This window comes from Fusarium falciforme, chromosome 6 (genome assembly GCF_026873545.1).
Source record: "Fusarium falciforme chromosome 6, complete sequence".
NCBI lineage: Eukaryota > Fungi > Ascomycota > Sordariomycetes > Hypocreales > Nectriaceae > Fusarium > Fusarium falciforme.
The window spans coordinates 2,567,792-2,593,606 of record NC_070549.1 but is presented as its reverse complement, the minus strand read 5'-3'; the positions used below and the strand labels follow the sequence as shown (position 1 = coordinate 2,593,606).

General features: G+C 53.2%; 6 protein-coding genes across 6 annotated transcripts; 3 read left to right on the top strand and 3 right to left on the bottom strand.

The window, feature by feature from the left end:
• Positions 1-5,003: 5,003 nt before the first annotated feature.
• NCS54_00836900 (Hypothetical protein) lies at positions 5,004-6,220 on the top strand (the record flags this gene model as incomplete). Its single annotated transcript, XM_053153757.1, has 3 exons — positions 5,004-5,295; positions 5,348-5,712; positions 5,759-6,220. 3 exons carry the CDS (start codon positions 5,004-5,006, stop codon positions 6,218-6,220), a joined length of 1,119 nt encoding a protein of 372 aa, XP_053009732.1.
• Positions 6,221-8,910: 2,690 nt separating this feature from the next.
• Positions 8,911-10,143, bottom strand: NCS54_00836800 (Hypothetical protein; the record flags this gene model as incomplete). Its single annotated transcript, XM_053153756.1, has 3 exons — positions 8,911-9,578; positions 9,633-9,723; positions 9,835-10,143. The coding sequence occupies 3 exons, from the start codon at positions 10,141-10,143 to the stop codon at positions 8,911-8,913; spliced, it is 1,068 nt and encodes a 355-aa protein (XP_053009731.1).
• Positions 10,144-10,927: 784 nt separating this feature from the next.
• On the bottom strand, positions 10,928-12,921 carry NCS54_00836700 (MFS domain-containing protein; the record flags this gene model as incomplete). Its single annotated transcript, XM_053153755.1, has 12 exons — positions 10,928-11,199; positions 11,249-11,336; positions 11,384-11,447; positions 11,498-11,685; positions 11,741-11,941; positions 11,996-12,047; positions 12,099-12,242; positions 12,291-12,362; positions 12,411-12,478; positions 12,526-12,628; positions 12,677-12,745; positions 12,800-12,921. The coding sequence occupies 12 exons, from the start codon at positions 12,919-12,921 to the stop codon at positions 10,928-10,930; spliced, it is 1,443 nt and encodes a 480-aa protein (XP_053009730.1).
• Positions 12,922-13,866: 945 nt separating this feature from the next.
• On the top strand, positions 13,867-15,812 carry NCS54_00836600 (Arylsulfatase; the record flags this gene model as incomplete). Its single annotated transcript, XM_053153754.1, has 4 exons — positions 13,867-14,182; positions 14,230-14,387; positions 14,436-15,404; positions 15,453-15,812. The coding sequence occupies 4 exons, from the start codon at positions 13,867-13,869 to the stop codon at positions 15,810-15,812; spliced, it is 1,803 nt and encodes a 600-aa protein (XP_053009729.1).
• A 5,510-nt stretch (positions 15,813-21,322) lies between these two features.
• NCS54_00836500 (Hypothetical protein) lies at positions 21,323-21,847 on the bottom strand (the record flags this gene model as incomplete). Its single annotated transcript, XM_053153753.1, has 3 exons — positions 21,323-21,340; positions 21,399-21,447; positions 21,630-21,847. The coding sequence occupies 3 exons, from the start codon at positions 21,845-21,847 to the stop codon at positions 21,323-21,325; spliced, it is 285 nt and encodes a 94-aa protein (XP_053009728.1).
• Positions 21,848-24,333: 2,486 nt separating this feature from the next.
• Positions 24,334-25,755, top strand: NCS54_00836400 (LDB19 domain-containing protein; the record flags this gene model as incomplete). Its single annotated transcript, XM_053153752.1, has 1 exon — positions 24,334-25,755. One exon carries the CDS (start codon positions 24,334-24,336, stop codon positions 25,753-25,755), a length of 1,422 nt encoding a protein of 473 aa, XP_053009727.1.
• Positions 25,756-25,815: the final 60 nt, after the last annotated feature.

Genomic DNA, 25,815 nt, shown 5'->3' with positions numbered 1-25,815 from the left:
TGAACTCTATATACGAGACAGGCTTTGCCTGATGCCCGCGTCTTGTTAGGCTCTAGACCAGTGACGACACCTGGAGCAAAGTATCAAGGCTCTCGGCAGATTCCTCGAACGCTATCAGACGGATATTGTGCACTCATTTTAAAAAGGGCTACGGCCCCGGCAAATTGATGCATACACTTTCTATCGGACACAAGCGGACTTTATTATAGACCACGAGGGTGCGACAATTGATGAGTTGCATGCTCCGAGGCACAGAAGCGAGGGTTTGATATAGAGCATGCATCCATATGTTGATGAGACCACTTGGAAGCAATATCAAGCCGAGACCAGAAGATAGATCAAGCAAAGCTTGCAGGACACTGGCATGGTCTTTCGCCAGTCCCATCGCCTGTAGGCTTTGCCTGCCTTGCCATCACCTTTCACCATACGTGCCTAGACACTGCTCAGAAGAAACCTGGAAGTGGCGTCAAAACAGACCTGCACGTCATGGCCAAGCTTCCCTATCTCTATGGACACTTTCCAAGCCTCGTATTTGAAAGGATTTCTTGGGCTGACGACGACCTCGGTCCACAGAGAACATCCTCATCATCTAAAAAAAAAAAGCGATTCCAGATCCATACTCTCATGTCCGGTCAAGGCCGAAGTTCCCGTGGCTATGGATACTCAAGCAAATTCTTCACGACACTAATAAAACCGGATACCATACTACCGTCAGGACCAAAACACACGGCGTTGATTGTTGACAGCTGAGTGATGGCGACAGCAGTACCCCGTCTTGGGACATGACAACCGGGAGGCACTGCCGAGTATCTCCACTGGCTGTACTGTACCTACAGTAGTGTGCTGTTGTGAAATAGGGATGAGATTGGGTTCCAACGCCGTTGATACCATTGGCGTTTGCGTGCTCCCTGCCAAGTTGGCCAGGGACCTGGGAAGAGAAAAGGGGGGCCCTCCCCAGGAGGCTGTTGTCGACCATTTCGGTTGACGACTATTGATTGACTCGAGCATCGATTTGGGAAATCACTGTTGATGATCTTGTTCCCGGGCGAGTGGCGAGGCAGTTGAGTGGCAGCCTTCGGGGCGATGGATTGCAACCTCTCAGTCTACGATCCTTGGGGTTGGTTGATCTAGGTACGGAAACGCTCCCCTAGCGTAGGGGACCCGAAGACCGTCGGGTTCTCTTTTTGGAGAAGCATCGTCGGGATAAGACAAGGCCTGGAGAAATCGGGGAAAAATTGACACGGAGAGAGATGGGATGAAGCGGCCGCTCGAGCTAGAGGCGCTCTAGGACAGACTGGACGGATAAAGGGCTTGGCCAGTACCCCTCCTGCTCTTGATGAGCGCGTCAGCGGTGGCCACAGCGCTGATTGAGGAGGGGAGAGAAAGGACCTTGTTCTCCTGATAGCTTCAGGTGAACTTGACTTGAGACTGAAGATCAAAGCCCTAAAACGAGTCATGGGCGGCTCAGACACGTGGCAAGGCCGGCGGTACGGGACGAGGGAAAAGAGGCTCAAGTCTGGCGGCCGGCGAAGGCTGCTCACCACGTGGCTGGTGAGTAATGATTTGTTGCTATACGCCTTCTGAAATGAGACGGGCCTTCTGAAGGGGGGGAGGTGAGGATCAGAAAGGCGTGCGTGATGGCCTTGATGAAGCGCGAAGCCACTCTAGGCGCCCGGGTTGATGTAAAGAGTTCCGCCCTGTACTCAACGCCGTGGCAGAGTAGTGTGTCATCGGGGCGCCGTAGAACAAGTCGAGTCAAGTCGAACCAGAGTCTGTGCCACAGAATGTGCTCGGACTGGCGTCCTTGGCGTCTGACCGCGTTGTGTGTTGTTGTGTGTGTGAGGCTGCCATGCAAGGCGTCGGCGCAGAATGCCGCATGAGGTTACCTCGCGACATCTCGGTCTCCGGGTCAATGCCGCCCGGTTCCTGAAAATTTCAAGGGAATTAAGGTTTTGTCTTCCCCATTGTTTTTGGCCCAAGGGTCAGCAGTGGTGTTTGCTTGGTGAGATCGCAGAGGCAAGCATATCCCGGCCACAAGGACCTTGAAGAGCCCCGTTCGGCAGTGTGAGGTGACTGCCAGAGACAAAAAGATATGAAAAGACAAAAAGACACTATTTGATATTGATACGACGATCTGACTCGCCGCTCTGGGGAGAATGGGCGAGTGATGAATCGGGGTTCGCTTTGGCAGCCAAGGATGCCACGATGGCAAGGGTTCGGCGGTTTCACATCTTCAACACCATACCAAGGCTGACAGCTTTCACTCTCGTGGTATTCCACGTGGCTGTTGCTAATGACGGACCGGATATTGAATGGACATGAACAGAGTTTACGGGAGAAGGGAAGGGAATGTCATCAGGAAACGAAGAAGCCACGAGGCTGTCTGCAACGGCCCGGGGAGGGGGGCGGCTTTGCTGATCACACATCATCATTTCTCGGACATGTCTCCCAGAAGGGGAATCCAAGACGTAACGAGATCTAGAGGGCGCGGCACTTGATTCCAATTTCGAGGATCGACAACGCTTGATCTCTGATGCCGCACAAGGGAGGGGCGAAAGAAATATGATATCGGACAGAGGTACGATCAACTAAGGACGGTATCGTCAACACCCGGTGTTTGCCAACGCTGGGCGTTTCGTCTTGGCTTTTCCGGATGCAGACGGCATCTCAGGGCTCAACATGACTCTCTCACCTGAATGAAGATCGGCCCTGTGTGCGTTTTAACAGTTCTTGATAAGCACTTATCCGGGCGTGCTCGGGTCAAGATTAGTTAGCCAAGATAGCACACGCCGTAGCGAAGAACCCGGGATCGATTGTCGCTCATCCCATCCCATCCCATCCATACCGCTAGGCCAGGAACCAAGCTCGATCAAGGGCCACTAGCAAGAGATCGCTCTCCGTCCACCTATCCATACAAACCCATGGGGACGAGCGAGCTAGCTGTGGTTAGTGGACGGTCGCGAGGCGTTGCGTCTCGACTCCTGGGTCGTACGAGAGCGCTCAGGCGCTGAGATGGGCGACGGCGTCCCATGATTCGGCCCGCACGGTCGACACTAGGGCGGAAACAAGGGCTCCGGGCACCGGGGGGAGGGTTCAGCAACAGTCGTAAGCGCAATCGCGTAGACGAGACGTAGCGTAGACGAGGTTGAGAGAGTAAGGGTATCAAGTGAAGATCTTCTATAGGGGAAGCGAGAAAAAGAACCTGTCATAATGGACGAATGGAACAAAGATGATGTGCAGGAGGGATTAGCCCTTTGAGACAGGTCTGAAATCACAATAGAGAAAAAGGCACACAAGAGTTTCGTGGGGTTTCATCCGGGGATCCGGGGAAAAGGGCTGGACTGTCAAGTGTGAGATTCGATTGTCGGGGGGGGAAGCAACGTTCGACCGTCATCGGCCCCCTGAACCCCAACTTTTGCTTCTTTTTTCCCAAGCCTCTGGGTCGTCTGACTTGTAGTAGATTATTCGAGATGGCTTCCTTCTGAGAAACGATGGAACTGTAACATGACACGAACATCAACGACTAACACTCTGAGACATACATACATTGGCTGGGGAGGGCTCCAGAAGCCGCCAAGACAAGCCAACGCAGAAAGAGTCAAAGCGGATTTCAAGCCATCTTTTTCTCTTCATCAGACACAGAGAGAAAAAGAAAGGAAAAAAAAAAGTCCCGCAGAGGTCCATCGACAGGCGCGTCTAGTGCCGATCAGCGCGCACCGACAAATGACTCGCGCCAGACGCCAACACCACTCACAGCTCAGAGAACGATGCAATCTTAGCAGGGTTTTTCCCATCTCCTGCTGCAAGGTCCAGACACTGGCAAAAGGGTCAGGATAAGGCCTGTCTGGAGAAAAAGTGCGGAGGGGGACGAGATGAAGATTTTGGGGCGGGTTTACAACTCCAGGCTCGAAATTCTCCTCGGATATGAATTTCCCTCGGTATCTACTGATTTGAGTTTCTTTACTCTGGAGAATCTGGGGCGGATGAAGCCATCACCAGTCAAACTCTGTTTATCCTTCTTTTCCTTCTTCCTGGCATCCGGGAAGGAAAGTTACTTTGAGCCTCTGCCACGCCGGGGCGTCCTTCTGTGTCAACTGAAACCGTTCTTTTTCTAGATTTCTTCCGACACACACTCGATCACTCGCACTCTGTGTCTCTCCTGCAGACGGAGATCTTGAACCACACCCCGGGTCTACTGTACCGGGCCCGGCTGGCCCTCCCCCCCGGCAAGGCCGCCACCAAGCCATTCCTCATGCTAGAGCAAAGCACTCTCTGTAGCGTCCCCCGTGCTCGTCGTATCATGAGGCAGAGTAAGCCCAACTCGCCGGGCTCGGCGGAGCTCAAGCGGAGTCCCGCCCCTTGTCCGGGAGCATGGAACCTGGGCGACAAAGGACCCAAACCAAAAAAAAGAGGCGAGACTAATGGTTGAAGCCAAGGATTCCCCCCAGTTGGGCTGACGAGGAGGACCAGGGCTGCTTCATAACTCCACTGGATTAGTTGCTGTAGATTTGTTGGCTCGAGATCGACGCACACAGGGGATGCCCCTAGTGCACGACTCGGATCACCGCCCGCTACGAGCTGTCAAGCTTCTCCAGAAAGAGCCTGGGGCCAGGACTACTGTAGGAGGGGAGGCAGAAGGTATGAACCGTCGAACCTGTGACTGTGAGAGAGAGAGTGAGTGTATGAGTGAGAGATGTGAAAAACCCCATTGGCGCCGCCCTCTCCATTCCGGATGTGCGAGAGAAGGAGTCCACACACACACCCCGGTTTCGTCCTTTCTTATTGAAGCCTGTGCATCCCACTCATTGTTGTGTCTCTTCTTTTCAATTTGATCGATCGGGAGTTGCAAGTCTTTTGTTTGCTTTTCTTGTTCTTGTCACATCTCAGGTGCATCATCATACATCAAACATACACGATAGAGTGGAAGAGAGCGAGGGAGGGTGAAAGAGGAAACGAACCGATAACAACGACGTCGAGGACATCGAGTCCTTTCAGCCTTCGCCATGGCTCCCGAGCGAGGCTTTCTCGTGCCCGAGAACTTCAAGGACGACCTTCCCAACGAAGATGACATGAACATCGCCTCCATCATCTGGGGCCTGTCCCTGGGTGTCGTCGTCTTCAACTGCGCAAAGGCCTTTCGACAGGCAAAGTCGGCCATCCACAGGAGAAAGCGGTTGACGACCTACGTGGTGCTCGTGTGGCTCGAGATTATCTCGAGTTTCATCCTAGGCGTCATGGTGTGGTTGTATCTGCGCGGCATCATTCCTCCCAGCTTTCAGTTTTACTTCTTTATCAGTATGGTTTCTCTCATCGAAACACCAAGATGCAGTGATTAACACGTCCCTAGTCGTCTTCTGGTCAACACAAGTGCAATGCCTCATTCAAATCATCATCAACCGAGTCAGTCTTCTCATGGTCGTCCGCGCCAACGGAACGAGGCTCAAGTGGCTCTGCTTCCTCATCCTCCTGGCCATCAACATCAGCGTCTTTTGCATCTGGGTGCCCGCCCGGCTCCAGATCAACGACACCTTTATCCACGTCAACGAGGTCTGGGATCGCTGCGAAAAGGTCATCTTTGCCGTCATGGATGCCGCCCTCAACTTTTACTTTATCTGGGTTGTAAAAAAGCGTCTGATTTCCAACGGTCTGCAAAAGTACAACCGTCTGTACCAGATGAACTTGTTCCTCGTTGCTATTTCTATTGCTCTTGATGTAGGTTCGACTCTGACATGTCTCTTACACAAACTGACCCTTTCAGATCCTCCTCATCTGCATGATGTCTCTGCCCAACAGCTTCGTCTACGTGCAGTTCCATCCTCTGGTCTACCTTCTCAAGCTCCACATCGAGATGAACATGGCCGACCTCATCGGCAAGGTTGTCCGCGCCAGCAACAACCAGGACTCCAACGACTACAGCTCACGATCCCGCACCACGGGCAAGAGCGGCTCCAGGCCCACGCACGCCGGCCGCTTCGGCGCCACTCTGACCAGGACGCACATCGAGCTCGGCGAGGAGGACGAGATGGAGCTCAAGGAGCGCCAGAACCTCGAGGGCATCAAGAAGACGGTCGTGACCGAGATTGTGAGGACCGGCCCGGGACACGGCGGACACGGCGGACACGAGGACGACGACATCCCCGAGCACCACGAGAGGGCCGTCAGCGAGGCCAGCTCGACAAAGGCTCACCAGGAGCCATACAGCATCGAGCACGCGCGATAAGAATCTTGTTTTGTTTTGCACCTCAGATACCTCACACACTGCTACAACTGCTATAAGATACATACCACAGAAACAAACCTACAAACACACACACACACACATACATAGATTATTTAGAGGGTTTTTTGCCAGCAAAAGGTATAATGTAATGAAAACACATGGAATACGAGCACAGGCGTCAGCACCAACCAAACTCTCCTCACTCATTCGTGAAAGACTTGAAGCATACGCATTGACAGCCCCGTACTCACAAGCAGGGCACTTCCCTGGATGCACCATTCGCGTCTCGATCTGTCAGCGGTTTGAAGGCCTGCCCTGGTACCCTGTCCCAGGTCCACATTCGATCTTCACTAGTTTTTTTCGTCGTTGACCAAAGGAAACCCCCTGTCTACCCTCAGATGACCCCACAACTCCTGACAAGGATATAGGCGGGGAGAAGGGAACGGGCGAAGGGGATATCCAACATAGGCACAGTCTGTATCCGGGGTTGCAAGATCAAATCTCTCTGTCTCTCTGGCTACTGACTCTTGAGAACCAACGCAGCGTTGCCTCGGCCAACCTGTGGCCCCAAGGCAACACAACTGGTGGTCAATGATTATGGACCCTTTCAAAGAACCCCGGAACTTCTTCTACAGAGTTTTACCGGTTCCCACCCCCGGGGATTCAACGTCGTTGTTCCCCGGGTGGTTCAAAGTTCCCCGCATCGTCCGTCGTGGGCCTCACAGACCAGACTGACCCCAACTCTCTCCTCTCTTAACGCCGGTCGCGGTCAAACCACCCGCTGCATGAGGGGGAGAGCACCCCCCCGGTCGCCATGGAGAAGAGTCGAAAAGTACGGACCCTTGACAATGTTTGAAATGCCTTCTTACATGAGCAGTCTGGGGGAGTTCCGCATGCAGACGATGAGGGGACGAAACGTTTCCTAGAAAGGCATCATTGAGAGAGCCGTGGCGCTTGCAATGTGACTCTTCACGAATCATGCAAACGTCACATCGTCAAGAACCTCAGACGTTCCAAGGCATCGAGAGAAGAGACTCTACTGCCGTCAGCATCACTTCTCTCCTCGGGTGGCTTTGGTCCGAGTCTCGACGACCGTTCCTCATTCCATGACTCTTGACTGAGACACACATTGTCGATCACACCAAGAGCCATTACATTATTCTTCAAGTGGCCGCGGCTGCCCTCGACATTCCAGAACGAGGTCGGGTCGGCTTCATTAGCTCCCGCGACCGCGGCAATGCAAGTCAGCGAGAGGCTCTGAGAAATGCCAAGCAAAGAAGACCTGGACGAAGGATGCGAGAGGGAACAAGACTAACACCTGCAAGGGCATAGCCTCCTCTCTCTCGTCCAACTGGACTGGTTCTGCCCAACGTGCATGGCCCTGCGTAATCGCACGACCAAGGAAGGGAGTCTGATCGCAGCGCCTCAGGAGGGCTCGAGAGTCAATGTGCAGTACTCGGCCGGGAACCTGAGTCGGTGTGTGCATCAACCCTGCTGCCACGCGACTGTGTCTTGTTGGAGGGTGTCCTTTGACATGCGGCTGCGAATGTATCTCTCATCTGCCAACTACGAAGTGAGACACAGAGTCTAAAGACTTGGCAGTTGTTCTACCGCAAATTCAGTTTTCCCTCGGCCAAAGCCACGATGCCCACTAGTCAGCCTCGCCATCATTGATCCAGCACCGTGATCATTATCCGTATATCTCGGGAACAGCCGCGGAGAGACTTGCCGTGTTTGAGACCAGGCAGCTCTCCTTTGATAAGCACCAGGAACTCAAGTGTATAACCTGGGGCATTGATGGTGTCCTCATTTACATGGCACCCGGCGCCTCCGAATGGCTGTGTGTGCTTGATCCCTGTCCTGGCCGTTACGTGTGTGCATGCTCTGACCACGCAAGAGACGGGATGGCGTCTTGATGCGCGTGTGTATTACAGGAGAAGGCTTTAAAACCGCTTGAGCCCATAGCTGATTCTCCGTCCATCAATCTTGTCGCATCTGTGGACGAGGGTGGCGTCTGAGATCAGACCCTCGAGAATCAGGTGATGCATTGCATCTCAGGGCGAACCGGAGATCAAACAGCGAGATATACCCTCCTGTTCACTGAGATGCAGCAGCAGCCCCAACGATTGGAGGCACAATTCGTCTGCGGTTGGTCCCCCTTGGGAGTGGCTGGGATTTGTTCCTGCAGCCAACAGGTGTTGAGAAATGAGCATGAGATGATCATCAACGAGTCTTTCCCAGAGTAAAAGATGAAGGGGATTGCTAACGGTGACCGTTTCTTGTCGTCGAGGAAGCCGAGCATCTGTGCTTTTCGTGTCAGGCGAGATTTGTTGGACATGGCTTGTGGTTCGTATGTATGGATGCTTGCTGGGGTTGTCGGTAATTTGCGCGGTAAATAATAGCAAGCGAAGCGTACGGTAGTAATCAATGACTGACAGTGGAGGTCCATCGAGTCGGCTATCGTTCTCGCTAAGAGTTTTGGTGCCTTGGAGAGTCGGTGTTGGGTTGCGTTGGGCGATTCACTTTGCTTTTGCGGGTGATGGAATCTACAGATTTGCTATACAACTACTGTTATTACATACATACAAAGCGAATAGCCCTGCTTTTGTTCCCCACTGAAGCAATCGACCAAAAGCTCTGTTTTCATTCAACCGACCCTGTGTTACACCGACGAGTGAGGCTGACCATAACTACAGCGAGCGAATAACTTCTTCGAGGCGTGTGACCCTTGCATCAAGGCGTTCGAGAAACGCGTCGCGATCGAAGTCGCCGTCTCCGATACGTCGCTGCTGCTGCTGCTGCTGCCGAGCCCCGGGTGGATTTACCGCTCTCTTCATGTCTTCGCCGTAGCGTTGAACCAATGTCTTCAAGTCGGCCTGCATCTGTTGAAGCGTCTGTTCCAGAACCCCTATGGACTCTGCATTGCGTCGCTCGTGGTACAGCTTGCAGCATTCCTTAGGAGTACCGTAGGGGCGCTGATGGTCCTCGGGAGCTACTTCGGGCTGGGCATTGGGTGCCTGGCGATCGAGCTCGTCATCGAGGAACGACGAACGAGAGTCAAAACCCACTGGCGAAACAGCACGCGTGGCCAAAACTCCGAGCTTCTTGGAGGGCGTGTTGGGGATATTCTCTTCTACCTTTCTCTTGAGAAAGTTTGAAAACGAGTCCGACTGTGGAACACACCCGGCCGGTGGTCGGGGGTTCGCATCTGGAAAGGGGTTTGCGCGAGGTGGATGAGCAGCGGCAGGTTGAACCACATTCTGACGCGAGGGAAACAGAGACTGGACTGGGCGAAGGCTGCTGAACGATAGGTCCTGTTGTCGGTTGAGGCCGTCTGAATGACGTGACTGCGTGAAGACTCGATATGCCTAGTTAGCCAAAGAGTGCATCACTCTATCTCCTTCTTACTCACCAGGTGCCAAACCACTCTCACGCTTGATCATACGCTCGTTGTTATTAGAAGAAGAAGCGATATAGTCCTGTATCTGTACCTGGAAGCCCTGCTAGAGCCGGTCAAGATCAGGTTTCGCGTCTCCTCCGGCAGTTGTCGTTCCATGGGCACCCCCAATATCATGGGCAAGCCTCCCGTGACTCGGCCCAGCAAAGCTATCGACGTCGATCCAGGGATACTTTTCCACGAGCCGGGCCTTGAGGAATCGAAGCTTGAGGGTGGGATAGATGCAGCGAATCATGACCCAGATGCCAAAGTTGAAGTCTGCCTTGTGGAGCTTGTGATCGCATGGCCTCCTTCGATTACTTGGCGTGGCGCGAACCTCGTGAAGTCGTGAAAGGATCGTCGTCTTAGTTTCTTGGTCCCATCCTGAAGAGTAATCGTCCCAGGCAGCCTTGATGCGTCCGAGACTGGCTTGGTCCTCGGGGTTCTGGGATAAATTGGACAAGGGCGGGAATGTTGAGGCGGCCATGATGATGGGATTCTAACTCGCTGGATCAACGGTTAGCCCGACAACGAGAGTGTTTGGGAACCAACCTCAAGGGAAGTGACGAAACGTTTGGATCGAATTGCGATGAAGACTTCTGTTCTTGTGCGACGGCCTGTCTTGAGGCTAGAATCGAGGTGTAGCCGGGTTTGAGGTTAGGCTTTGAGCCAACAAGAAGTCGCGAAGATCGTTGACTTCGGCCCTCAGATCGAACCAGAGGGGTCCAGGAAATATGGCCTTGAGAGAGAAGTAGAATGCGAATGGGTAGTTTAGTATGGCAAGTCTGAGCCGAAGCCTGTGCATGATATCCTTCTCGTTGTCAGAAGGCGAGGAGGGAGATGTCAGGTTTTAATCGCGACAAAGGCGAAGGAGAAAAACAAGATGCAAAGATTCAATCGGGAAGGAGGTTTGTTTAGTTTTGTTTCAGAGGAGATAGCCTGTCTTTGTTTTGCGTAGATGAGAGCAATGCCTGACGGCTGGCGAGCACTGATTCACTATCAAAAGCCCGCTTCGAGCCAATTTTGACCTCCTCACGCGATCGTAAAAAAACCTGAGACCTAAATAATATCACAAGTCTTTGAATACTTTACTTAGTCACCTCTACTATTTTTCTTATTATGTTTAGGGACCCTTTTTGCGTTAGAAACTAGAGAGGCTGATTTAATGTATCTTCCTTTTTTTTACAACTAACTGCATGCTCCTGCAATCTTCTAGGAGGATTACCCTATATTTTCCTTTGACTATCGAGACCAATACCTTTTCCAACCACTCAGTACGAATACCTCAAACCGCTCCGAGCCAGCTTCCGTCCATTGCAGAAGTAGTACTGAAGGTTGGCAACACATGACAGCACGACCGCCACAGCTGTGAGGGCCATAATGACACCAAATCCGATGGGATAGTTGGGTGCGTCCTCTGAGCGGAAGAGCTGCTTTCCTACGATTCCAGCGCAGTTGGCCGACATGATGTGGATGGCCAGCGTGACTGATCGCTCACCTGGCGTTCTCGCGTTCAACGAGAGCCAGGCGCCGTTGACGGGGTCTGTTAATGTTAGCCTGAGGCCTTTCTTGTATTATAAAGTTGTACTTACGCCATGGCCATGAAAAGGCGTTTGAAAGGGTAAAGATGGCAAACTTGAGGTTGGAGTTTGTCGAGTCAACCAACACGTACATGCCAATCTACAAAGCATTAGAACAAATTCATCGAGTAACAATCAAAGACTTACGTTGAAAGCCAGACCTATTACAAAGCCGAGCACAACCATGGGTCCACGGGCTCTCATCTTATCACTGAACTTCTGTTAGCTAACAGTCCGCACATGCAACTAATGGGTACTCACCTCGCCCAACCCCAAAACAAGTTGGTAAACAACAGTAGCCATGATCCAACTGAAGACATGGCGTTGGACTCGAGAGGCTTGTATCCAAAGCTGGCAACCAAGCTTGGTGCATATGAACCAAAGGCAGAAGCGGGTGCGAGACCGCAGATGGTGAAGCCGACGTGAGGTAGTAGCTTCCAGTCGGTCAACTGAACAATGTGAGCAAACATGTAAACGACAATTCATTTGGCTTCAAAAACTTACGACATTCCTCATCTCTTCCCATGTGACGCTCTGCTTGACCTGGGCCTTGGTAGGATCATCACGCAAGACTCTCTCGTAGAGGATCTGGGCCTCCCGCTCGTTGAAGTAGCGGAAACCGAGAAGGGAGACCGGCTTTGCAACTTGGGTAGGGAACGTGACCAGAAAGGCGATACCAACAAGGATGGTGAAGATTCCCTCGAGCTAGAGTACCAATGGTCAGTACAGGTTCCCAAGACTGAGGGGTTGTCAACTAACAATGAACAGCCATTGCCATCCAGCCAGGCCGGCGACTCCTCGCATGTGCAAGCTTCATAGGGTGTCAGATTAATCCTCATGCCCAAGTTCTCAATACACTTACATGCCATAGGCAATAAGGCCAGTTACGGCGCCAGCGACCAGGTTGCCGATGAAGAACCAAGAGTATCGCTTGCTAGTCTCCTCTCTCTTGTACCATCGGGTCAGAGTAAAGAGAGAAGCCGGAATGAAACCCGCCTCGCAAAGTCTACTTCAAGTCAGTAACTGCTTCTATTTGAGAGTGTAGGTGACGTACCCAAGGAGGAGTCTAGTAGCCATGAATGGACCAAGGCCCTTCTGGAAGGCCTGGAAGGTTGCGACCAGACCCCTAGTATCAGTTAGTACATAGCACCTCATTGACTTGCTCTATGCTTACCATGCAACGATCTGACCGCCGATCCAGATAGTCGGGCCAACACGGTACAGGATGAGGTTGCTAGGGATCTAGACTTGTTAGTGTCGATCTTCGACAACGGACAGAGTGAACATACTTCAAGAAGAATGATACCCAGCGACAGCAACTGCTGGCCAACATTGAACTGGTTCTGAGTAATCCCGACATCCTTGAAGAAGCCATCGGTCAGAGCATTACCACTGCATTGGTTAGTACCGGTATGAAGGATTATTGAATGCCATGCTTACATGTTTCCTCTGTCGAGCTGCAGGGCAAAGAAACCCAGGATCAGGAGGGGCAAGATGATAAGATCGACCCTTGGATATTGTCAGCATGTGTCGTATCTTCATCCAGCTCATAGGAATACTGACTTGCGAAGGAGTCTCTTTTCCTCCTCCTCAGTCCACTGAATAGCATCAGTGTCCGAGTCGGACTTTCCGACAAGATCACTCTGCAGAGTGTCTGGATGCTTCTCATCTCCTATGGTCTCCATGATACAAAATGACTTGATTAAAGCTAACGACCAAATTCGACGAGATTTTTGCAGATCGGTGCGAACCAAGAGACTACGGAAGGAAACCAGTTTGACTGCAACGCTCTCTATTTAAGACAGATGGACCATACCCTCACTTCATTCCACTTCTTTGCAGGGAACCCATCTATCGGGACGAACAATACCACCGAGTGGAAACCTGCACCGACATCAACGTGTCTAGAATTTCCTGTTACGGACATGTCTGTCGGGGCGACGCGGTGCGACTCCATACTGCTACGACGTCCTGCCCCAGATAGCTTTATGCCGGCGAGTACTACCGTACGGAGATGCCAGGCCACGGCCCACTGTAGCCCGGACCACTGTGGTTCTTGTGTCTGATGCTATCGAACTATGGAATTGCGACATCGAGCCTTTGAAACTTGACCGCGCGGTGCAATTGGGCTGTATGTACGCGTACTGAGATTTCTGTGCGAGTAATCATCGGTGAATGCGATGCCCCGTGCTCGGCAGTATCTGAGATTTGCCGTATTTCCGTGCCTGGTTGGGGGGGAGGTGAATAGAATGTTGAACCTCTAAGCTACCAATCTATCTAGTCCAGGCTCTATCCACTACCAAGACCTGATACTCAGACAACCAAGACCAAATATTGATCACAGATCGCAAGTTTTCTTGGAACTCGTCGGGTCGTCGCTGAACTTTTCCACTAGAAGACGCAGAGAACCACACGTTAGCGTTGATCAATACGTTGCTCAGCATTGGCGTGATCCATGGGGTTGAGCACATCATCAACTATCCCGGCTCGTAATCTGGAGACCGGGCCTCCGAATCTAGGCAGAAAACGGCTGCGAGATCCGAGACGAGTTCCGCCAGATGGCGTAAATATAGCTCAATTCGCAGAAGCAGATTTTACTAACCTGAGGACATTAGACAACAAATGTCGAGATGAAGCTCAAGTCGGTTCAAGCTGCGCTCGCGTTATGGGCCGTTGCTAAGGCCCAAGATAGCCAAGCGCCGTTGTTCGGCTCCGGGCCGGAGAAACCTACTCGGCCGAATATCGTCTTTGTCCTCACTGACGACCAGGACCTTCATATGGACTCATTGAAGTTTACTCCTTTGATTCAGAAGCATCTTATCGATCAGGGAACTGCATACAAGCGTCACTTTTGTACCACTGCTGTGTGCTGCCCATCTCGCGCCAGCCTGTGGACGGGGAAGCTTGCTCACAACACTAACGTTACTGACTTGAATCCTCCATATGGTGAGTCTTGTCCATTTCTCTGTGAGCTCAACTTTAACTTCTCAAAGGCGGATTTCCAATTTTTGTAAAGAATGGTCACAATGAGAACTACCTCCCCGTGTGGCTTCAAAATGCCGGTTACAACACATTCTATACCGGAAAGATGTTCAACGCCCATACCGTGTGGAACTATGATAGTCCTCATCTCAAGGGGTGGAATAGCTCGGTTAGTGAGCAACATTTCCCCTCTCAAGCCTTGAGCTAACACCACCAGGACTTCCTCCTGGACCCCAACACGTATGACTACTGGAACGCAACCTTCCAGAGAGACCACGAAAAGCCCAAGAACCATCTCGGCGAATACTCCACCGACCTGGTAGCCAGCAAAGCCTACGGCTTCCTCGACGATGCCGTCGCAGCTGGCGAACCATTCTTCCTCGGCATTGCGCCCATCGCACCACACAGCAACGTCAACAGCACGATCCTCAACCCCGTCAAAGGACCAGACGACGACGTGCCAGTCTCTGACGACCTCTTCCGTGTGAACTTCCCCAAGGTTGCAAAGAGACATGAGCATCTCTTCCCAGACGCCAAGGTCCCGAGGACGGAAAACTTCAACCCCGACAAGCCTTCGGGGGGAGACTGGATCCGGCGTCAGCCTAAGCTCACGGATGAGATGGTTGAGTTTAATGATCGCCATTACAGGGGTCGTCTTCAGGCTCTCCAAGCAGTGGATGAACTTGTTGAAGGTCTAGTTGAAAGGCTTGAGCAGCACGGTATTCTAGACAACACTTACATCTTTTACACGACCGATAACGGCTATCACATCAGCCAGCACCGTCTCCAGCCCGGAAAAGAGTGTAGCTACGAGGAGGATATCAACATTCCGCTCATCGTCCGTGGTCCCGGTGTGCCAAAGGGAGGCATCTCCGAAGCAGTCACAGCACATGTTGACCTTGTACCTACAATCTTGTCACTTGTCGGTGCGCCTCTCAGAGCTGACTTTGATGGGTCTCCCATCCCCCTCTCTGCTTCAGAGCTAGCACATGCCCCCCGAACTCGTGAGCACGTCAACGTCGAGTATTGGGGATGGGCCATCAGTGAGGGCAAATGGGGCTTCAACGGTGGCGAGGACAAGAGAATCTTTAACAACACTTACAAGGCTCTGCGGGTTGTTGGTCAGGACTATAACCTCTACTACTCTGTCTGGTGTACGAACGAGAAGGAGTTGTATGACATGACTGTAAGTGATCAAGAATCCACCACTAGAACTGGCGACTAACCTATACAGACGGACCCGGGCCAGCTCAGAAACCTCCTTCACACAGATGAAGCAGATCTAGCTTCTCGAACAACAATACTAGGATATCCTCTCAAGGATGTAGTCCCAAGATTGGATTCACTCCTCTTCGTGCTCAAGTCCTGCAAGGGATCGACCTGCTCTCAGCCATGGGCAGCCCTCCATCCCCAGGGCAATGTGAGAAGTCTACGTGATGCACTATCACCTCGCTTCGATGAGTTTTACGCACAGCAGACTCGAGTTGAGTACTCTCGCTGCGAGCTGGGCCACATCATTGACGCCGAGGGGCCTCAGTTCGAGAAGGATGGGAACGTGTATTGGCAGGGTTCGAGATGGAGTGATTGGACTTGATCATGAGAAAACGTACTTCATCATAAGAAAACGTATTTCAATTATACATGAAGTCATGTTTAGAGCCCTCGTCGTGCTAGTTACTCGATCACTTCTCTTATCAAATGCCTGTGTACCTCAGGGTAGCCAAGTCTAACATCTCAACATTTAGGAATATTGTGACATTCTGCAAAAGCTCAAACTTACACCTATGACAACCAGCTTCTACCATGTCAGCTCCCGTCTCATCGACATCGGTGAAACCCGTTCGATCTCGATACACCTCGCTTAGAGCCCAAGTTGTGTCATTATGAACGATATTGGGTCCACAAGCCCACCGACTATGAGTCAAAGAACCTTAAAAGGAATCAGGCACACAATCCAAGGTTGCAGGTGATGTAGGAAGCCCACTTTCCCTGTATAGAAACAGATTATCGCATCGTGCATTGTCACTGGGCTGGTTGTCAGGGGCATAGCCAGGATAGGGGGACTTGCTCTTGGTGAAAACACTCAACACCATCGTGAACCCATTTTCGGTGTGAAGATTTTTTTTTTCTTCACTTTACCCACATGGACAGAAAACCCATACCAGGCCTCTTGGCACTGTGCGAGAGGTGGCAGTTTCCAGGCCTATCTATCACAGCCCGTTCAGGCAGCCCTATCTGTCATGATCCCACACACTCTTATCTCAAGCAGCCTTATCATTCCCCAGAAGGGAACTTATCTTCAACCCCGGAATCCTCGGACAGTCTCTCGGCAGAGGATGAAAGATATCAGCTAGCGTTCTGAGAATCTGGGCAGCTCTGTAATTGGATAATGCATGTGCTATCTCTAGATGTCGCTAGAGAGTAGCGCCCACCCAACTCGTAGATCTCATGCATGTAGTTTACGGTTGTCCTACTGAGCCTGAGAGATCAACGACACTGCCAACCGCGGTCACCTGACCGGTGTTTTAGGAGTTGACACCACGGAATCGACGACACTCGTCTCTCATAGGGGCGCTACCTGGTCTGTCCTCACAAGGCATCATCTAGCTGGTCGCCGAAGTAATCGCTGTCGCTTACTCGAGATTCGGTCACGCGAGCCGAAATAACCCAGACACCAGGAGCGGGAACAGGCTTCAGGATCTTGGTAACCATCCCACAGCTACCCCTGCAACCCCTAACCATATCCCACGAGAACGTGGCTGCTGTCGTAGGTAGCTTATTCCGACCCTGACGAGTTTCGTAATGAAGCTCAAAAAGGGTGCTCAAACTAAGGAACCAACTGCCAAGGCCGGCCAAACTATGGTGCAATTCTATTGCAATGGCAAGACAAACATGTCGCCGAGACCATGGGTATCGTTTGTTGACACCGAGAGAAGAGCCAGCTTGATGGACAGGAGATGACAGGCTGACTTGTGCGTCCACATCACGCCCTCCGCCGTTTGAAGCACTGGCGTGTTGCAGCAGAAATCGGGAACTGCACCATATGACAGGTCTGCCGAAATGGTCCGTTTGCTTGATGATCCCAAGAAACGGCCCATGTTGGCACGGACGTCGCCGGCCAGGGTTACAGCCGTTCAGATGGACGCATTGAGCAGGGAGACCAGGGCCTACCAAGGCCAGGCCGATAATTAGGCACATGATGCACAGGCACTGGAAGGGTCACAGTCGGCAGAGGAAGACAGGGCATGCAAGGGTATGGATCCGTAACCAAGGGCAAGCAAGGCCAGCGCAAGCACTGTGCCAGGTGAGCCACGTCCGAGGAGCTTCGTGTCCGTCCCAGGTCTTGGCTCCGTTAAGCAGGACAAGTGAGAGCCGGAGCTCACAAGGACGGTCGCGATCGATTTTGAGGAGGAGCTCCGTGGTCGCTACGGCGCCGTGTGCCGATGCAGCGCCAAGCGGTTCACGGCTATTCTGCACCCCTTGGTAAGCTCGAGACTCTGGGCGAGCTCGCATGGAGCTCCGCCGCAGAAATAGACGTTTGGGCCATGAAGATCGATCTTGGCGGGTAGTTTATGTGAAATAGAGCTTCATCGACTGATGCCTATCGATCGCCGCCGTTGCAGACTCGGGCGCAACCGTGCTGAAGCCAAGTTTTTTCTTTCTTGGGCTTAATCTCGTCTGCAGATTTGCCGTGGACCCTCTTGGAGCCCAAACAATGCAGTTGATGCCAGATTCGATCATGAACGGGTAGCAATTACTGTTCCGTTACTCAGACCGCTACCGAAGCTTGTCTCAGAAGCCCTTGCTCTCAGCCAAACAAACAGGGCAAGGGACGCCGAAATTGACTCCATTCCCATTCACCGTGTCTTCACCGGCATTAACCGCTTGGTGTCGGGACAGGTTGGAGATGAAACATCCGTGGGATTGTCGTGAGGTGGAACGGAGCTGAGGGAGAAATCTCAAAGAACCCACCAAAAGTCTCATGCCGTCTTGTGATTGATAAAGAGGATCCCATGGTATAATAATAGCGTAAATGGCCCGCGCACCAAGTTCAAATGCGGCTCAAAACCGGCGCTTGGCCCACGCTTTTGTGAGCTAGAGAAGCAGAAAAATGAAAAGACGTGTGGTTAGCAAGTGCCCGTGCACCCAACATTGGTGGTGGGTGACCCCCAGCTAAAATCGATGTGCCAAGCCTGGTCGAGAGAATTCGATCTCGGGCGGGTTTCCATGATGTGATGGCCTAACAGCAATGGTGTAAGTGATGGCGAATGTGTCGTTCATTTGGCTTAAATCCATTGATGCTCAGGCAATGACCTAGAACCAGCCATTGAGGAACGAGGGCCAAGGCCAAAGTCTAGAGCTGACGCCTGGAGGCACGTTGCGCTGCTTTGGTCCATGATTGCACCATCGTAAAGAAGCGGCTCCCGAGATGGCGACGAACCAGGGTAGGGTGACAGGGCTGAGTCGCGAACACCCAAGGGGTTCTCACGATGAGATGTGGCTCAGGGCCGTGTGAGGCAGACTCGGCCAATCTGGTCTTCCAGGAGACAGGGTGTGAAAGGGCGTGGAAAGTTGATGAAGGGTGGTGGCCGACCAAGGTTGCGAGGCTTCTTATGTAACGGGAAAGGCACTGTGTGGCTGGCGATGGATCGTCAGGAACGAGCAATGCGTTACGTTGCACACCCTTGCAAAATATCCGGGTCCCTTGAAAAGTGAAGGGTTTTGTCGAGAACTGCAGCATGTAAGATGCGGCTCGTCTTGATTCGGGTTATGCCGAGGGAGGCTTCGGGCATGGCTTGCGCCGCATATGTAGTTGCCGATCTTTGTGTCTGTCAACAAGAACTTGGCAGCCTCAGAGTTGATGTTTAGTGGTTGAGAGCCGGAGGCCTTGCGCAAGCAAAGGTGCGCGTGCGTGTGGGACTCAGGTGCTGGTGGCGAAGAACAAGAAAAAGAAGCTGAGATGGTGGTTAAGATCCACTTTAGACCGCATCAGAACCTCCAGACCTGACTCCGCGATGGGGTCAGTAGACGTTCGATGCAAAAGGCGGAGATGCTTCTGGTGCTTCTTCGGGGTGGGAGTACCCGCGACTAAGGCATGGAGCAGGGAATATTCTGGTGTGGCCCAACTGTCGAGATCCGTGGAGATGAGGGTGAAGCTTCAAGCGAACAGATACCCTCAACACGTCACCCAGGTCTGCGTATCTGAGACGGGATGAGAGTGAGATCTGCTTCATCGAGAAGGTTTGAGCGCCCGATCTCATGGTCTGAGTGGCTTTGCGACAGTGACGCTGTGGCAACAAGGTCCCGGTCGCGTTGATGTTCAAATTGGCGATGTTAATGTGATGTGATTTACTAGGGTGGGTAGTTGACTCGCAGATACGACTCGAATGCTGGAAGTATAGAACGTGAAGCCCATGTGGCATCAAACTACAACTGTAAGTTGACACTGGCGGCAATGTCGAGCCACGTGTTGTGAGACCAGAGTGACACACCGCGATGCCTAGTGTAGTTGGACGCCTGTGACTCGTTGGTTGTTGGACCTCCACGACAATAGGAGAGCGATCGCCGTAGTACATAGATTATCTCACCATGGAAGGCCTCGCTGGCCGCAAACCTTGCTGATGCAACAAATCTGCTTCACGATGTTGTGATCGAATCGTTACGTGGAAGGGTGTGTGTGTATTCCAGAAGGTCCACGTGGGTGACGGGCCAATCAAGTCGTCATGCCGCAAGATTCAAGGAACGCTCGTCTTGGGTGTCGACTCGGCTCCAGTAATAGACCCCTTGACTATTACCAGATCGAAGCTCCAAATCGAAGGCACCGTGAGAGCACGACCGCAATCGTGTTAGTGCCTTGGAAAACTGTGGAGGCGGATATTCAGGTTCAGAGTTTTTCCCAGGATCTTTGGATGGCATGGCACCGTTCGATGACCGATGATGGTATGGTCGAAGTAGCGAGAACGATGACGGACCAACAAGGAAAGTGAGGTCAGGGACGTGCTCGCCTAGAAGGTGAGAGGAAACGGGACGGGCTGGCACGGTGCAGATCGGTACGTACCCGCCGCGGTGTGGCCTTCCATTCGACTTCCAACCGCGATTGGCTCGTGCGCTTTCACCTTAACGTACGGTAACTCGGCTCCGTCCCTTCCCACATTCCACCGTCACGCTCAAGAAAAATTTTCATCCCATGGTGACCAAGGAAAGAGCCCCACAACGTACCCCCACTGTGCTCAGTCGCAGGAGGAAAGGCGCTGGACGCAAGTGGATTGCACCATTCAGCGCTGGCCCTGTCAAGGAGACCAGCTGACGGCCAAGGAACCAGGCCAGCGTCAAAGACGTAAGAAGGTCACCGTTTTGCCTGATGAGCTCAGAGCGGAACCGGCATGAATGGTGTGGATACGCTATCCATCGAAGAAGTTTTTCGCTCTCTTAGTCTGGCCTTGTTTGGCGGGGCCGGCACCGGAGGTGCAAAATCTGAGACCGGCCACCTGACGTGTGTGACGGCTGGGCGCTGGACTGTAAACAAGTCGTCACAGGTGAGTCGAGGACACTGGGGGATCTGGAAGTTCTCACGAGAACAGGATAAAGTGACAGATCAAAGCAGGATACAGTATGAGGGTGATGATCGGCAATTCGATGACTCCCATTGAAAACGGACGTGGTTATGTCAAGAAGCCGGGGTAAGGGCGTTGCTCACATGATGGACATGCCAAGTTTGAGGCGCCTGCTTCAGACGACTTGCAAGGGAGCAGAGTCGGCATCTTAGTGGACCATGCCGTTTTGTTGTCGGCTTTGCAGCATCTGCTGTGGTTGATGCGGCTGTTCATGCCCGTGCAGTTGCTCTTGGCTGCTTGAATGTGCCATTTGACTCCCTTTGCCCAGCTTTGAACATGCTGATCAAGCAGCCATTCGCATTATTACCGGATAGCCACCTCACATCCATGCCAGCGCACACGGCAGAACATCTGCAAGCCAGCATGTGAAGAGGGCTTGGATAGTGTCTCAACGATATGTACTACGTAGTAAGTCGGAATCGGCGAGAAAGAGGCAATCCCCAGACCCCAGCCAGTTTGCTCCGCATCATCAACCCGGAGGCGCAATCTATTACTGGTCAAGTCGAATCTGGAGTAGATGATGTCGTCTCGTATGTTTGGACCATGTGTCGTATGCGGCGACTCACAGTGCAACCGCGACGGGAGGCGTAGTTTAGCCGCCAGAACCGTTCTGTGCTGTTCCATGGTGACAACCGGCCATGTCCGGCTGATGCCTTTCAGGGACCAGAAACGAGAATTTCCCAGTGGGGCAAGCCGGCGTCTCCATCGGCCGAGAGTCGGGCTTGGTACCTCCGGGCAGCAGCTTTTTGCTTCTGCTGATCTGTCCAGCTCCGGGCACAGAACCTCAGCAGCGGCACCTAAGGTCGACTGGTGTGGACGAGGTTCCAGTTGTCTCTTCTCGCACGAAGACACAGGGGTCCTCCTTCGACGAGACAGCGCCTGACTCTGCCCCTTGACAGGGCTCCGGAGGGCGTACACCGCCTGTAGCGTCAGCGACTGCGGGCACTGAGGTGCTCTGGAGTACGCCTAACCAACCGTGCCAGAAGAGGGATGCACCGCAGCAGCATTGGATCATGTTGAGTTTGGTGATGCCAGAATCACGGGCGGTCCCTCCAAGGTCCGAATGTCCGCTCACTTGCCGTGTTTTAGGTGCTGCGAGCCGTGATATGCGCTACTCCTTCCCGCTACGGGAACGCTTTAGCGCACTCCTGCCCTGTAGCCTAAAAAATTACAGCGCTATGAGGACGGAACGCCCTCTGTGCCTTCCCTGCATCTGCCGCCGCCAGTGCCCGTGTGGCGTTGGATGTCGTCTCCGCGGACTCTGGACTCTCGACACTCCGAACAACGGATTTCCGAATTTCCATGCAATTGAGCACGTTTAAGCCTTCCGCAGTATGATCACTTACAACCTTTCTCGGCATGGCGTTGCTTCAATTGCTCGTCTAGGAGAAACAGCCAGACAAGACGGGGCGTATGAAGCTGGTTGGCTGTGGTTCTGTCGCATCTAGAGCGTCATGTGCTGTCCAGTCGCGTCGCATCACCTCACCTCACCTCATCTGATGGTGTTGGCTTCGATTGTTCCCACAGCAGTTCCCGAACGCTCGAGGCACGGGGAGTCGAGAAGCTCTCAAACGGCACAGATTGATCAAAGGGCCTCCCTCCCCTGCGCCTACCGGCCCGGTCTTCGGTCGTGCTGTGCCGATGCTTTGGACTGCTGATGGGCGCTCTCTCACAACGTACTGGATTAAGGCTAGTGTGCTCCTGACGAGGAGCCAGTCTCGGGAACATGGCCCGTCTGTGCTAGGTGAATGGATGGATTGGTGTGAATCGACGGGAGCCATGCCGAGACAGCAACAGCAAACTCAGCCTAGCGAAGGGGAATCATGGGATCAGATCAGCAAAGCGGAATTGCCATGCCGTAGTAGGGCTAAATTTCCCTTTCTGAGAGTGAGCATGTTTGAGCAACACTGTACTCCGTACATCACCAGGCTAAGCCAGGGCAACCTGCTCATCAGATCCAACTCATCTGCATCAGGAGTCACAGTATTCTTCTGGAGTCAGTATCAACGGACGAACCTTGCTAAGCATGGGGAGCTTCCCTTGCGAATTGGCAACCGGCCACAACCGGGCAGCGTCGGTTCCTTTCGTCTCCCTCACGGTCTCGACGTCTCCATGGCTGTTGTCCTGGTGCAAGTCCTATCCACCCACGGGAATTAAACCTGGTCCCACGATCCACGATCGTTCTGCGCAAGATCCAACATCCCTCCTATTAGACCCACCAAGCAGCTCGCCATCGTACTGCTCCTCGTACTGTCCGTTACACTGTGCCGTGCTCCGTTCAGGGCATCAGATCAGAACGTCGGGCAGGCCAAGACGCAGGCCCACAGTCGCGCTCTCAGCCAACCGCACCGTCTGGTGCTCCTCCACAGACCATGGCGAGGTCTAAGCCAGCCAGACTGTGCCCGTGTTCAGTCGCGAGGGCCCGGTCGTCAAGCCCACCCTGATGGTCTCACACCCACCGGCGGTGGCCAGGCCACGCCCTACTGCCCAGAACCGCAACGGCACAACCACAACCCACACGCCCAGGGGAATCCTCGAGCATCCCAGGGTGCATGGAGAGGTGGGAGAGTCAGGCGGGAGCCGCCTGTCAGTGCATGCCCACCAGGCGCCACATTACAAGCTCGCCATTACAGGGCAACCTTTGCTATGACACATCGTTTCGCCCAGCCCGGCGTAGGAGCTCTTTGCGAGTCGTAGTCCTGAGATCAGATATTTAGTCTTGGTGATGCCCTCTGCCTCTCTGTTTAGGAAGACTCTCTCTCCATTCTTCCCCATACTCATCTCGACTTGAATATCGAGTCCCCCAGACTTGAACAAGGTTCACAGCACACACAATCAACAAGCATTCACACCAACCACAAACCCTCCGCCCTCCCACTTACAAGCCATCGTCGTCACTTACACACGATCGAAGCTTTCGAAGAAACCCAAGACCGAACGATTCAAGACAGTCAACCACAATTGACCTTGCAGACGGACATCAACTCGAGACCACATCTCCAGTTCTGATTTCAGTCACTCGTTCTTTCTGCAGACCATTCATATAATCGAGGCACCTGACCTTGAAAAGAGCGAAAACCAAGAATCGCCCCGCCATCGGCTCTCAGAACCTGCAGCTTATACCCGGCTTCCAAACCCTGCCGACCACACACCCTTTGCACACGAACAAGGCTCCCTGAACTAAAAAAGACCCTTGAAGGCATCGTCATTGCATTACTAGGGACTGCCACAAGTCACAAGGCCACCCTCAAAACAGCACAATTGCCCCTGGCCATCTCCCGCCCGGTTGACGCCATCAAATCGAAGCACCCGCCATCGGCGCCGGCGTCGACAAGACAGAATTACATCAGCGTGCAGAGATTTTGCAAAACTCGTCTCTGCTACTTATTAGCCGCCGACTTCCAAGGGCCCGTCCCTGGAACGTTCTTACCCGCCTATCCCCCACCGCAACTTCCTTTCTAGAGCGACTTACAAAAGGTCGCTCCTTCAGTCTTAGCAGCCATGCCCCACCGTGTGGCCAACTTCCTCCGTACTTCATCGGGCAACATTGCGCAGATCAAGAAGGTCGCTCGATCACGCACAAACAGCCCTTACACATCTGATGGTGAGGATCGACCAGAAGTTCACGCCGTCAGAATGCCCGACCTCGCAGACGCCGTCAAGAAGCACCACCGCATCTCACTGCCTTTTGGCAAGTCGAACAAGGATCAGGTTTCTGCCGTTTCCATCGACTGGAGCATCGAGAGCCCCCCGGTTGTCTTCCATGGCAACGCCGAGGACAGCACCGGAGCCCTCATCACGGGCCAAATGTTCCTCGATGTCAAGGAGGAGGCTGTCGAAATTGGCAGCTTCTCGGCATCCCTGAAGCTTCACGTCTTCCAGAAGCGACCCTTCCAGAGCCACTGCACCGACTGCCAGAACCAGTACACTGAGCTCCAGGCCTGGCAACTGCTCGCTCACCCTACCACTCTTAGAAAGGGTCGTCACGCATATCCCTTCTCTATCCTCCTTGGTGGTCACCTCCCCGCTACCATGGATACTCCCCTGGCCACCATCTCCTACGAGTTCAAGGCCGATGCCTACGTCACTCGCGGCATCAACTCTACCTCTGGCACTTGCGCGCCCGTACGATTTGAGAGAACCATCCCCGTGAAGCGCTCTCTGCCTGAGAACGAGATCCCTCACCACTCTGTCCGAGTCTTTCCTCCCACAAACATCAAGGCTAGTGCCCACTACAACAACGTCATCCACCCCACCGGTACCAACACAGTCAACCTGCGACTCGACGGCTTGATGAGTCGTAACGAGAAGGCCAAGACGATTGACTTCTGGCGACTAAAGAAGGTTACCTGGAGGCTCGAGGAGACGATCAAGACTGTGGCTCCCGCCTGTGAGCGACACGCCCCCGCCCAAGCTCAAGACCCCGAGAAGAAGGGTCTTCCTCGGAACGAGGTCCGTGTCCTGGGCGAGAAGCACCTGCACGAGGGCTGGAAGTCGGACTTTACCGGTACCGACGGCAAGGTTGAGATGGAGTTTGACTACTTTGCCAACCAGTACAAGTCTCACAGCAAGGAGCTGAAGTATGCTTGCGATACCAAGTCCCACGACGGCATCGAGGTGACCCACTCGCTCCTCATTGAGCTGGTCGTGTCCAGGGAGTACGCGCCCGAGGGCAAGCCACAACTCGCAACACAAACGGGCACCGGCCGCATTCTACGGATGCACTACGGCGTTGTCATGACGGACCACGCCGGCATGGGCGTCAGCTGGGACAACGAGGCCCCGCCTGTCTACCAGGACGTGCCCCCAAGCCCCCCGGCCTATCCTATGCAGGAGTCTCCCATTGAGTACGAGAGCCTGGAGCAACTCGATGCTCACCGACTCAGTGTTTCCAACTCTTCCATTGACAGCCGACAATCCTGAAACCCTCGGCAACCGCTCGACATTTCTTCTTCTCACACTAATACTCTTACTGGCATAAAT